General features: G+C 54.3%; 1 protein-coding gene across 1 annotated transcript in view; it reads right to left on the reverse strand.

Annotated features, from left to right (window-relative positions):
* Positions 1 to 1175: 1175 nt before the first annotated feature.
* FBXO34 (F-box protein 34) overlaps positions 1176 to 14094 on the reverse strand; it is a 37876-nt gene continuing 24957 nt past the window's right edge. Inside the window, 2 exon segments of the mRNA XM_038756712.1 lie at positions 1176 to 2177; positions 2179 to 2869. Of these exon segments, the coding sequence (XP_038612640.1) occupies positions 1425 to 2177; positions 2179 to 2859 (1434 nt within the window). The 5' untranslated portion in view covers positions 2860 to 2869 and the 3' untranslated portion in view covers positions 1176 to 1424.

Consider the following 14094-nt stretch of genomic DNA (forward strand, 5'->3'; position numbering starts at 1 on the left):
ACACTCCACCAGTTGTCAACCGTGTGACTTTGGACGAGTCACTTCACTTCTCTGGGCCTCGGTTCCCTCATCTGTAAAATGGGGATGAAGACTGAGCCCCCTGTGGGACAACCTGATCACCTTGTATCCCCCCTCAGCGCTTAGAATGGTGTTTTGCACGTAGTAAGCGCTTAATACCATTATTATTATTCACCAGTAAAATGGGGATGAAGACTGTGAGCCCTACGTGGGACAATCTGATTACCTTGTATCCACCCCAGCGCTTAGAACAGTGCTTGGCACATAGTAAGCGCTTAACAAATACCATAATAATAATCCCCCCTGATGTTTCCAGGTGAGGCCCTGCAGCCTCCCTTGAGTTGCCCTCTGGGCTGTTTATTGTTCAAAACGATAAGGACGGCAAGCATTAATAAGAATCACTCTTTGCCAAGCAAATCGGGGTGGAAACCGTCTCAACCACCCATTTTCCAGACGAGGTCACCGAGGCTCAGGGAAGGGAAGGGGCCAGTCCACTTGTCTGTGGCGGAGGCAGGATTGGAACCCGTGACCCCCCCGCGCCGTGCCTTTCGAGCCGTCGGTGAAGCCGAGTCCCAGCCCGCCGCCCCAGCTGTTAGGGGGGCCGGGGGGGACCCAAGAATAATAATAATAATAATGATGGCATTTATTAAGCGCTTACTATGTGCAAAGCACCGTTCTAAGTGCTGGGGAGGCTACAGAGGGATCAGGTTGTCCCACGGAGGGCGCACAGTCAACCCCCATTTTACAGATGAGGGAATGGAGGCCCAGAGAAGTGAAGTGACTTGCCCAAAGTCACCCAGCTGACGAGTGGCGGAGCCGGGATTTGAACCCATGACCACGGACTCCAAAGCCCGGGCTCTTTCCACTGAGCCACGCTGCTTCTCAGCGAAGGCAAGCGAACGGCCATTCCTGGCCCTCTCTGGGAATTAAGCCGCTCGCCCGGCGGCGGCATTCATCCGCCGTCGTACTTCCTGAGCGCCCCGGGGGGACAGGCCCCCTGCCCACGATGAGCTTACGGTCGCGCGGGGGGCGGAGACGGACGCCCCACGCCCCAGCCGGGTCCCGCCAGCCGTCGGGGGCGACTCCTTGGGACGGGCCGGGGGGGGGGGATCCGGGGCACCGGACGCCCCCGGGGGGGAGAAAACACAGGGCTCAGCCCCCGCTCCGATGCACGATTTATTGGAGTAAAAAACAAGGCGGCCAAACGGGATGAGGAAGGGCAGGCGAGCGCTCGGAGCCGTCGTCTTCCCCGGAGAGACCCCCCGCCGGGGCCAACGATCCCTAAGCCGCGCGGCTTCTCGGGAACGGGGGGACGTTCCTCGCGGGGACGTGTCCGTACACGTCCCGTCCACCTTCCGGACGGGCGGCCCGGGGGCCGGGAGCGAGCGCGCGGCTCAACCCGGCGGCTAGCCCTCCTCCTCGGCCCCCCGGGCCCTCCGCTGGGCGGGCCGGCTGAGGCTGTGGCAGGCGGGCACCCAGCGGTTGTCGTGCAGGCCCAGCTGGCAGCCGGGCACCCCCTTCTGCGCGCGGTGGCAGCACATCCAGTAGCCGGGCCCGTAGGGCAGCGCCTGGCAGTAGGGCTTGGGGTGCCAGCGGCACAGGGACACGTCGCCGTGGACGTAGGTCTTTTTGCACTGCTTGCAGGGGTCCTCGCGGTAGCGGGGGTCCCGCACCCAGCGCGAGTCGGCCGGCCGCACGCTGTAGTGCTCGATGAGGAACTTGAAGTAGGCGCAGGTGACCTTGAGGGCCACCAGGCTCCGGGTGGGCAGCAGGCCGAAGATCTTCACCATGATGTGGTGGGGCAGGAAGGTCAGGTACTGCTGGGGCTCCAGCAGCTGCTGGATCTTGAAGCGGGCCTCCAGGAAGTCGTGCGACACGGGCCTCTTGGGGCAGGGGGGCTCGCGGCCCGCCGGGCGCCCGCGCTCCGCCGCCGCCGCCGCCGCCGCCGGCCCGGGGGGCGGCCCGCCGGGGCGCAGGAAGAACAGCAGGCCCGGGACGGGGTCCTCGCGCCGCCGGTCTCGGCGGGCGGCCGCCCCGTCGCCGGCCCCCGGGCCCGGGGGGCCCCCGCCGGCCGCGCGGGGCCGGGCCGGGCCGCCCTCGGCCAGCAGGACGCGGCCCACCTGGCGCCGGGAGCCCTCGTCGCGCGCGGGGGGGCCCGGCCTCCCGCCGGCCGAGGCCCTCGGACTCCAGCCGGGCCACCATGGCCGACACCCGCACGGCCTCGCCCGGCGGCGGCTGCGGCGGCGGGGCCTCCTCGCCGGCGGCGTCCGGGCCCCCCGGCCGGGGCGGGCCGGCGGCCAGCAGGGCTCCGGCCCGCCGCTCCAGGAAGGCCACCATCTGGGCCACCGAGGGCGGGCGGCCCGGCGGGGGGCCCGGGGGCTCGGGGGCCGGGGCCCGCCGCCGCTCCGGCTGGGCCTTGGCCCGCTGCGGCCCGGGGGGCTTTTTCCTCCTCTTGGCGGCCCGCCCGTCCAGGTCCCAGCTGCTCTTGCTCTTCAGGGGGCCGGGCCGCCCGCCCCCGCCCTGGTGGGCGGCGAAGAAGGCGATCTTCTCCCGGGTGTTGCCGGGCTTGACCACGGCCCAGATGTCCAGGGGCCCGTCCCCGTCGCCCTGGTGGATCCCCGGGCCGCCGCCGCCTCCGCCGCCACCGCCGCCGGGGTTGCACATCTTGGGCCTGGGCGGGGGGTCGGGGGCCGGGACGGGCCGGGGGCCGTCAGCCGGGCATCGCCCGCCCTCGCGGGAGGGCCGCGGCTGGCTCTGGGCCGGCGGGCCCGCGGGCGGTCTCGGGGCGAGGGCGAGGGGGCGGTCCTTCCTCTGCAGGCCGTGGCACACTTTGGGGTGCATCCCATACGCTCTGGGGGGGCGGGAGGAGGACAAGGAGAAGAGAGACAGGCAGGGAGTTAGTCATTCAGTCATTCATTCATTCATTGAGCGCTTACTGTGCGCAGAGCACTGGACTAAGCGCTCGTGGAGTCCAAGTCGGCGACACATTCAGTCATTCGATCGTATTTATTGAGCGCTTACTGTGCGCAGAGCACTGGACTAAGCGCTCGTGGAGTCCAAGTCGGCGACACATAGAGACGGTTCCTACCCACCAACGGGCTCACAGTCTAGAAGGGGACGACAGAAGACGGAGGCAGGTGTCAAAATCGCCCAGAACAAATCGAATTAAAGCTTAGATGCACATCATTTTATCATCATCATCATCATCAATCGTATTTATTGAGCGCTTACTATGTGCAGAGCACTGGACTAAGCGCTTGGGAAGTCCAGACTGGCAACATATAGAGACAGTCCCTACCCAACAGTGGGCTCACAGTCTAAAAGGGGGAGACAGAGAACAAAACCGAACACACTACCAAAATAAAATAAATAGAATAGATATGTACAAATAAAATAAATAGAGTAAAAATAGGTACAAACATATATACATATATACAGGTGCTGTGGGGAAGGGAAGGAGGTAAGATGGGGGGGTGGAGAGGGGGACGAGGGGGAGAGGAAGGAAGGGGCTCAGTCTGGGAAGGCCTCCTGGAGGAGGTGAGCTCTCAGCAGGGCCTTGAAGGGAGGAAGAGAGCGAGCTGGGCGGAGGGGCAGAGGGATTGGGGGCATTCCAGGCCCGGGGGATGACGTGAGCCCACTGTTGGGTAGGGAGTGCCCCTTTATGTTGCCAACTTGGACTTCCCAAGCGCTTAGTACAGTGCTCTGCATACGGTAAGCGCTCAATAAATACGATTGATTGATTGATCATTAGCAAAATAAAAAGAACAGTAAATACGTACTAAACGTCTTCCAACGGCTGTTAACACCGTCCAGGTATTTCCTAACAGAGTGTTGTGAGGACCCAGCCGAGAGGAAACAGTCTCAGTCGTATTTTCGACACGGTCTTAGGGACGTCTCTTAAATAGCTGATGCAGAAAGAAATATTTGCTACCACCGGCACCTGAATCTTCCTTGCCCCACAGCAGGGCATTGGAGAATTTCATTGTTTGGAGAAGGTCTTGTAGACAGATAACCTCTACCTAGTCAACGAGTAACAAACATCCTATAAATTGTACATACCGGTATAAAAAAACAAACTCGCTCACACAGCGGCAGCGTGACCTTGGGCGAGTCGTTTCACTTCTCCGGGCCTCGGTTCCCTCATCTGTCAAATGGGGATGAAGACTGCGAGCCCCCCGTGGGACGACCTGATGACCGTAGAACAGTGCTTTGCGGAGTAAGCGCTTCACAAATTCATTCATTCATTCATTCAATTCATTCAATTGTATTTATCATCATCATCAATCGTATTTATTGAGCGCTTACTATGTGCAGAGCACTGTACCAAGCGCTTGGGAAGTACAAATTGGCAACATCTAGAGACAGTCCCTACCCAACAGTGGGCTCCCAGTCTAAAAGGGGGAGACAGAGAACAAAACCAAACATACTAACAAAATAAAATAAATAGAATAGATATGGACAAGTAAAAGAGAGTAATAAATATGCTCAGTCCAGTGCTCTGCACACCGTAAGCGCTCAATAAATACAGCTGACTGCCTGGCGATGAGTCGGGGTCTCACCCGGACACACACACACAAACACACGCCCAAACACACGCTCAGTATTTATTGAGCACTTACAGTGTGCAGAGCACTGTACTAAGCGCTTGGGAAGCACAAGTTGGCAACATATAGAGACGGTCCCTACCCAACAGCGGGCTCACAGTCTAGAACGGGGAGACAGAGAACAAAACAAAAAATATTCACAAATGCCAGGTGGCTCTGCGGAAAGAGGCCGGGCTTTGGAGTCAGAGGTCATGGGTTCGAAGCCCGGCTCCAACTGTCACCTGGGTGACTCTGGGCAAGTCGCTTCACTTCTCTGGGCCTCAGTTCCCTCATCTGGAAAACGGGGATGAAGACTGTGAGCCCCCCGTGGGACAGACTCATCACCTTGTAACCTCCCCAGCGCTTAGAACAGTGCTTGGCACGTAGTTAGCGCTTAACAAATACGATCATTATTATTATTTCTTGAGCGCCTACTGTGTGCCGAGCACCAGACTAAGAGTTGTGATGTCTGTCAAACACTTTAATAATGATAATAATGGCATTTATTAAGCGCTTATTGTGTGCAAAGCACCGTTCTAAGCGCTGGGGAGGTTACTTTAAGAAGAAGCCGTGTGGCTTAGTGAGCAGAGCCCGGGAGTTAAAAGGTCAAGCTGGGAGACCCTGGGCAAGTCACTTCACTTCTCTGGGCCTCAGTTACCTCACCTGGAAAGTGGGGATTAAGAGCGTGAGCCCTACGGGGGACCGGGACTAGGTCCAACCTACCTCGTATTCGTTCGTTACGACGAGGAGGAGGAGGACGAGGAGGAAGAGAAGGATGAGGTGGAGGTAACGGTTTGTCAGCACAAGCTGCTGAGTGCAGGAGTCCAGTTGCCCCCGATATTTTATTACTTCTACTAATGTCTGTCTCCCCCTCTAGACTGTAAGCTCATCGTGGACAGGGAATTGTTACATTGCGCTCTCCCAAGCGCTTAGTCCAGTGCTCTGCAACAAATACAATCGACTGACCGACTGGCAGACAGACGCAGACCCGAGGCCTCGGGCCGGGCAAACGCGGACACCCACGGCAAACTGAGGGGGTGGGAAGGACAGGGGGCGGGAAGGAGGAATAGGGGGAAAGGAAAGAGGGAAGGAGAAAAAGGGGGGAAGGAAAGAGGAGAAGGAAGGGTGGGGAAGGAAAGGGGAGAAGGAAAGGGGGAAAGGAGAAAAAGGGGGAAAGGAAAGGGGAGAAGGGAAGATGGGGAAGTAAACGGGAAAAGGAAAGGGGAGAAGGAAAAGGGAAAGCAAAAGGGGGGAGGAGAAGGGAGAAGGAGAAAAAAGGGGAAGGAAAGGGGGAAGGAGGAAAAGGGAAGGAAAGGGGAGAAAGAGAAAAGGGGAAAGGAAAGGGGAGAAGGAAAGAGAGGGAAGAAGGAAAGGAGAAGGGAAGGGGAGAAAGAAAAGGGGAAAGGAAAGGGGAGAATGAGAAAAAGGGGGGAAGGTGAAAGGTGAGAGGGGAGAGAGAAAAGGGGAAAGGAAAGGGGAGAAGGAAAGAGAGGGAAGAAGGAAAGGGGAGAAAGAAAAGGGGAAAGGAAAGGGGAGAATGAGAAAAAGGGAAGGTGAAAGGTGAGAAGGGAGAAAGAAAAGGGAAGGAGAAAAGGGGGAAGAAAAGGGGTGGAGGAAGGAGAGGGGAAGGGGGAAGGGGAGAGGTGAGGGGAGAAGGAAAGGGGGGAAAGAGAGGGAGAAGGGGGGAAGGAGAGAGGAGAAGGGAAGGAAAAAGAGGGGAAGGAAAGGACGGGAAGGAGAAAGAGGGGAAGGAAAGGGGAGAAGGAAAGGGGGAAGGAAAGAGGGGAAGGAAAGGGCAAGGAAAGAGGGTAGAAGAAAAGGGAGAAGAAAAGGGCAAGGAAAGGGTAGAAGAAAAGGGGCAAGGAAAGGGGGGAAGGAGAAAAAGGGGAGAAGGAAAGGGGGAAGGAGAAAAAGGGAAGGAAAGGGGAGAAGGAGAAAAATGGAAGGAAAGGAGAAGGAAAAAGGGGGAAGGAGAAGGGGAAAGGTGAGGGGAGAAGGAGAAAAGGGGGGGAAGGGGAAAGGTGAGGGGAGAAGGAGAAAAGGAGAAGGAGAAAAAAGGAAAGGAAAGGGGTGGAGGAAGGAGAGAGGAGAAGGGGAAGGGGAGAGGTGAGGGGAGAGGGAAAGGGGGAAGGAAAGGGGGAGGAAGGAGAAGGGGGGAAGGAGGGGGAGAAAGGGGAAGGAGAGGGGGGAAGAGGGGGGGAGAAGGGAGGAAGGAGAGAGGGGAAGGGGAGAGGTGAGGTGAGAAGAGAGAGAGGAAGAGGAGAGAGGGGGGAGAGAGAGGGGAGGGAGGGAGGGAAAGACCCCCCCCACCACCACCACCCAGCTCCCACCATCAAAATGGGGCCAACACAGGCCGAGTACGGATCCCCGTGGCGCCGCGGCCGCCGTGCCCAGCCGGAACGAAAGATCCTCCGGCTGAGTCAAACGAGAGCTATTTTAACCGGGTCCTCCCGTGGACGCCACACGTCTCTCGGTGTCCTTCTGAAGGGCCGCCGATACACAGATTCCCGTTTTATCGTCGCCATCTGCTACCTCGACGCTAGCCCGGATGCCACAGCGACTCTGCGCGAGGAGCGGACAGAGTCCCGAAAAGCGTTCGCGTCGCGACTGGTCTAGACGGCTCTATCGGGCCGAGGCCGCCATGGGTCCCCCCTCTGAGACAACGAGAGCTCTGGGTCTTTTCGGTGGTCTTCCCGGGGGGCTGGGCGCGAAGATAAAATGAATTTTACCATTTGTCTCCCCCCTCTAGATTGTGAGCTCCTGGCGGGCAAGACTGGGTCTACCAACTCTGCTGTATAATAAACTCCCTGGCGCTCAGTACAGTGCCCAATAGGTGCTCAATAAATACCCGACTGATTGGCGAAGCATCCTGGCATAATGGCTAGAACCTGGGAGTCGAAAATTCCGACTTCGCCGCTTGTCTGCTGTGTGACCCTGGGCAAGTCACTTTCCTTCTCTGGGCCTCAGTTCCCTCATCTGAAAAATGGGGATTGAGACTGGGAGCCCCACGGGGGACAGGGACGGCATCCAACCCGATTTGCTTGGCTCCACCCCGGCGCTTAGTACAGTGCCTGGCATAAAGCAAGCGCTTGTACAGCGTGGCTCGGTGGAAAGAGCCCGGGTTTGGGAGTTGGAGATTATGGGTTCGAATCCCGGCTCTGCCACTTGTCAGCTGTGACTTTGGGCCAGTCACTTCACCTCTCTGGGCCTCAGTTCCCTCATCTGGAAAATGGGGATTAAGACCGTGAGCCCCACGTGGGACAACCTGATTTCCTTGTATCTCTCCCAGCGCTTAGAACAGTGCTTGGCACATAGTAAGCACATAACAAATACCGTTATATATATATATATATATATATTCACTCATTCATTCAGCTGTATTTACTGGGCACTTACTGTGTGCAGAGCACTGTACTAAGCGCTTGGGAAGTCCAAGTCGGCAACATAGACGATCCCTACCCAAAAACGGGCTCACAGTCTAGAAGGGGGAGACAGACGACAAAACCAAACATGGAGACAGATGGCAAAACATGTAGACGGGTTATAATAACGATGATGATAATAATAATAATAATAATGATGGTGATGATGATGACGATAATAATAATATTGACCACCCCAGCTCTTACGTACATAGAGAAGCAGCGTGGCTCAGTGGAAAGAGCCCGGACTTTGGAGTCAGAGGTCATGGGTTCAAATCCCGGCTCCGCCACTTGTCAGTTGGGTGACTTCGGGCAAGTCACTTCTCTGGGCCTCAGTTCCCTCATCTGTAAAATGGGGATGAAGACCGTGAGCCCCCCGTGGGACAACCTGTTCACCTTGTAACCTCCCCAGCGCTTAGAACAGTACTTTGCACATAGTAAGCGCTTAACAAATACCATTATTATTATTATTATGGGTTCAAATCCCGGCTCCGCCACTTGTCGGCTGTGTGACTTTGGGCAAGTCACTTCAGTTCTCTGAGGCTCAGTTCCCTCATCTGTAAAATGGGGATGAAGATTGTGAGCCCCACGGGGGGGGGGGGGGACAACCTGATCGCCTTGTAACCTCCCCAGCGCTTAGAACAGTGCTTTGCACATAGTAAGCGCTTAAAAAATGCCATAAAAAAACAAACAAAAAAAAAACCCAAAACATGTCGACAGATGACAAACATGTAGGCAGGTGACAAAACATGTAGACAGGTTATAATAATAACGATAATAATGATGGTGATGATAATAACAACAATAATATTGACCACCCCAGCCCTTACGTACATAGAGAAGTAGCGTGGCTCAGTGGAAAGAGCCCGGGCTTGGGAGTCAGAGGTCATGGGTTCAAATCCCGGCTCCGCCACTTGTCAGCTATGTGACTTTGGGCAAGTCACTCCACTTCTCTGGGCGTCAGTGACCTCATCTGGAAAATGGGGATGAAGACTGGGAGCCCCCCGTGGGACCACCTGATCACCTTGTAACCTCCCCAGCGCTTAGAACAGGGCTTTGTACATAGTAAGCGCTTAACAAATACCTTCATCATTATTATTATTATTATTATGGGTTCAAATCCCAGCTCCGCCACTTCGGGTGAGTCACTTCAGTTCTCTGAGCCTCAGTTCCCTCATCTGTAAAATGGGGATGAAGACTGGGAGCCCCACGGGGGACAACCTGATCGCCCTGTAACCTCCCCAGCGCTTAGAACAGTGCTGTGCGCATAGTAAGCGCTTAATAAATGCTATAAAAGAAACAAAACATGTCGACAGATGACAAACACGTAGACAGGTTATAATAATAACGATAATAACGATGGTGATGATGATGATATTAGAGCCCCCTTCTAGCCTGTGAGCCCGCTGTCGGGTAGGGACCGTCTCTCTATGTTGCCAACTTGGACTTCCCAAGCGCTTAGTACACAGTAAGCGCTCAATAAATACGACTGAACGAACGAACGAATAACATGGACCACCCCAGCCCTTACGTACATATCCTTTCAAGAATGGTATGCCTGTCCCGGAAGGGGGTGCCCACCCCGTCAGGGAGCAGGGAATCCGGGACGACGCTGCCCATTTTCCCGGCTCCCGCCTTACAACCGCCGGCTGCGAGTCGATCCATCCCCTCACCCGTTCCCGGCGGTTTTCCGGCTCCCTTCCTCCTCCCGGCTCACCACTCGGACCTCTCGGGGCCCGTCCGCCGCAGCCCGCACGCGGCCCGTCCGCCCGCAGCCCGCAATCCGGGAAGGCGGAGCGGGTGGGTGGGTGGGTGGGTGGGCGGGGAGTGCCAAAAAAGCCGCCGGGAACAGAGGGTGGGTGGGAGGGAAGAGACGGATGGCGCATTTTCCCGGCCCCGAACCCCCCCGAGTCGCCGGGAGATATTTGGTTTGGTTTCTGAGGCCCCCTTCGACTCGCGGCTGCGAGGTGGCCTAGTGGCTAGAGCCGGGCCTGGGGGTCCAAGGGACCCGGGTTCTAATCCCGACTCCGCTGGGTGACCTTGGGCGAGTCGTTTGCCTCCTCCTCTGTACCCCGGTTATCCGTCAAATGAGGATAAGACTGAGCCCCATGTGGAACAGGGACTACGTCCAACCCCATTTGCTTGTATCCACCCCAGCTCCAGGGAAGCAGCGTGGCCAAGTGGGAAGACCCCGGGCTTGGGGGTCAGAGGTCGTGGGTTCTAATCCCGGCTCCGCCACTTGTCTTCCCCAATTCGTACTTCCCAAGCGCTTAGTACAGTGCTCTGCACATAGTAAGCGCTCAATAAATACGATTGATTGATTGATTGATTGTCTGCTGGGTGACCTTGGGCAAGTCGCGTCTCTGGGCCTCAGTTCCCTCATCTGGAAAATGGGGACTAAGGCTGGGAGCCCCACGGGGGACAACCCGATGACCCTGTATCTCCCCGAGCGCTTAGAACAGTGCTCGGCACATAGTAAGCGCTTAACAAACACCTTCCGCGCTTGTGTTGTTCTGAGGCTGTTGGGCGGGGTGGCCAGAGCGATATCTCCGATCACCACCGCAAATCCAGCCCAGGCACCAAGTCCAACTCTGTTGCCGTGGCGACGGCCCCCAGAAACCCTCTCCCCCCTTCCCGTCGCCCCCGCTCACGCCGTTTTCCCTGCCTGGACACTTCCTTCCAGAACACTGGAACCCGCCCTTGGATTTAGGAAGAGAAAAACAAAACGTAACAAAAATAAAACCTCCTCAAGGTCGTTCTGGTGAGCTCTCTTCCCACCGTGGAACGCCACCCTCGGGGCACGGGGAAGGGATTCGAACCGGCTTGGGAAGGACGGGAGGGATTCCCGGCTGGATCGGAGCCAGCCCGGGTGTCCCTGGGAAAAGAGGTTGGAAAAGGCCCGAGGTCCCGGAGACGGTGTCCGAGATTCGATACGGACTGGTCGGTCGGTTAGGAGGAGCGGCGGGGCTCGGCAGTTAGAGGTCGTGGGTTCTAATCCCGGCTCCGCCGCTCGTCTGCTGTGTGACCTTGGCCAAGTCACTCCACTTCTCTGGGCCTCAGTTCCCTCATCTGGGAAATGGGGATGACGATTGGGAGCCCCACGGGGGGACAACCTGATGACCCTGTATCCACAGCAGTGTTTAGAACAGTGCTTGGTGCATAGTAAGCGCCTAACAAATACCGTCATTATTATTCTAATCCCGGCACCGCCACTTGTCAGCTGTGGGACTTTGGGCAAGTCACTTCACTTCTCTGGGCCTCAGTGACCTCATCTGTAAAATGGGAATTGACTGGGAGCCCCCCGTGGGACGACCTGATCACCTTGTATCCCCCCCAGCGCTTAGAACAGTGCTTGGCGCATAGTAAGCGCTTAACAAATACCGTCATTATTATTCTAATCCCGGCACCGCCACTTGTCAGCTGTGGGACTTTGGGCAAGTCACTTCACTTCTCTGGGCCTCAGTTACCTCATCTGTAAAATGGGAATTGACTGGGAGCCCCCCGTGGGACAACCTGATCACCTAGTATCCCCCCGCCAGCGCTTAGAACAGTGCTTTGCACATAGTAAGCGCTTAGTAAATGCCATTATTATTATTATTAGAACAGTGCTTGGCACATAGTAAGCACTTAACAAATACCATCACCATTATTATTATTATTATTACAGCAGCGCTTAGAACGGTGCTTGGCACATAGTAAGCGCTTAACAAATACCATCATCATTATTATTATTATTATTACAGCAGCGCTTAGAACGGTGCTTGGCACATAGTAAATTGCTTCACAAATACCGCAAATTATTATCATTCAGTCGCATTTATTGAGCGCTTTCTGTGTGCAGAGCACTGTACTAAGCAGTTGGGAAAGGACAATGTAACAGACACGTTCCCCGGGAAGCAGCATGGCATAACGGACAGAGCCCGGGCGTCAGAGGTCACGGGTTCTAATCCCAGCCCTGCCACTTGTCTCCCATGCGGCTTTGGATACGTCACTTCCCTTCTCTGTGCCTCGATTACCTCATCTGTAAAATGGGGAGTAAGACCGTGAGCCCCATGTGGGACTTGGACTGTGTCCGGCCCCATTAGCTTTTATCTATCTCAGTGCTTAGTACAGTGCCTGGCACATTGAAAGCGCTTAACAAATACCATTTCAAGCCAAAAAAAAAAAAGGACAAAAAACCCCCCCGGGCCCTCCGACACCCAGGCCCAGCCTCTTTCCATTAGGCCACACTGCCTGAAAAAACCTCTAATCATTCATTCAATCGTATTTATTGAGCGCTTACTGTGTGCAGAGCACTGGACTAAGCGCTTATCCCATGCCAAAGCTGGAGGTCACCGATACGTTATCATCCTCCCTTGCAGACGTGATTTTTTTTGCGTTAAAAACAACACCGAAACGGACGCCGGTCCAACTCCTCTTCCGCTCCTCAGCTTTTTGGACAACTTCGCATCACCGAATCGGCGAAATACGATCGATTGATTGATTTATTGATTGATTGATCACCGCACTCTCTAGACCGTAAGCTGGTTGTGGGCAGGGAGTGTGCTGGCTATGCTGTACGCTCACTACAGTGCTCTAGACGGGGGAGGCGCTCAGTAAATACGACCGCCTGCTCGCTGTTCTCATCCCGGCTCCGCCACTTGTCAGCTGAGTGACCTTGGGCAAGCCGCTTCACTTCTCGGTTCCCTCAGCTGGAAAATGGGGATGACGACTGGGAGCCCCTTACCTTGTATTCATTCATTCATTCATTCATTCAATCATATTTATTGAGCGCTGACTGTGTGCAGAGCGCTGTACTAAGCGCTTGGGAAGTCCAAGTTGGCAACATCTAGAGACGGTCCCTACCCAACAGTGGGCTCACAGTCTAGAAGGGGGAGACAGAGAACAAAACAAAACATATTAACAAAATAAAATAAGTAGAATAAATATGTACAAGTAAAATAAATAAATAATTAAATAGGGTAATAAATACGTACAAACATATATACATATATACACATATATGTATATACACACACATATGTATATATACATATATATACATCTACATATATATACACATATTTACATATATATATGTATACGTACACACACACACACACACACACACACACACACACACACACACACAGGTGTATCTACTCCAGTGCCTAGAACAGTGCTTGGCACATAGTAAGCGCTTAAAATAAATAAATAATTAAATAGGGTAATAAATACATACAAATATATATGCACATATATGTATACACATATGTATATATACATATATATACATCTACATATATATATACATATATACACACATATTTACATATATATGTATATATGTGTGTGTACACACACACACACACACACACACACAGGTGTATCTACTCCAGTGCCTAGAACAGTGCTTGGCACATAGTAAGCGTTTAAAATAAATAAATAGGGTAATAAATACATATATGTATACACACATATGTATATATACATATATATACATCTACATATATACATATATACACACACATTTACACATATATGTGTATATATATGTGTGTGTGTGTGTATACACACACACACACACACACACACACATATACATATATACAGGTGTATCTACTCCAGTGCCTAGAACAGTGCTTGGCACAGAGTAAGCGTTTAACAAATACCAACATTATTATTATTATTATTCTCTGGTAGGAAGTGAGGCACTTGAGGAAGGAGGCCTGCCTCTGTCCAGTGAATCGATGAGTACGTTCGGCGCAGCGTGGCTCAGTGGTAAGAGCGCGGGCTTTGGAGTCGGAGGTCGTGGGTTCAAATTCCGGCTCTGCCAATTTGACTTTGGGCAAGTCACTTAACTTCTCTGTGCCTCAGTTCCCTCATCTGCAAAATGGGGATGAAGACCGTGAGCCCCACGGGGGACAACCTGATCACCTTGTATCCCCCCAGTGCTCAGAACAGTGCTCGGCACATAGTAAGCGCTTAACAAATACCATCATGATTATTACCTAGTAATCTGTCTCGAGGTGTTTACTGAGCACCCGCTGGGGGCCGGGGACTATAATAATAATAATAATGGCATTTACTAA

Source organism: Tachyglossus aculeatus, chromosome 14 (genome assembly GCF_015852505.1).
Source record: "Tachyglossus aculeatus isolate mTacAcu1 chromosome 14, mTacAcu1.pri, whole genome shotgun sequence".
NCBI classification, from domain to species: Eukaryota; Metazoa; Chordata; class Mammalia; order Monotremata; family Tachyglossidae; genus Tachyglossus; species Tachyglossus aculeatus.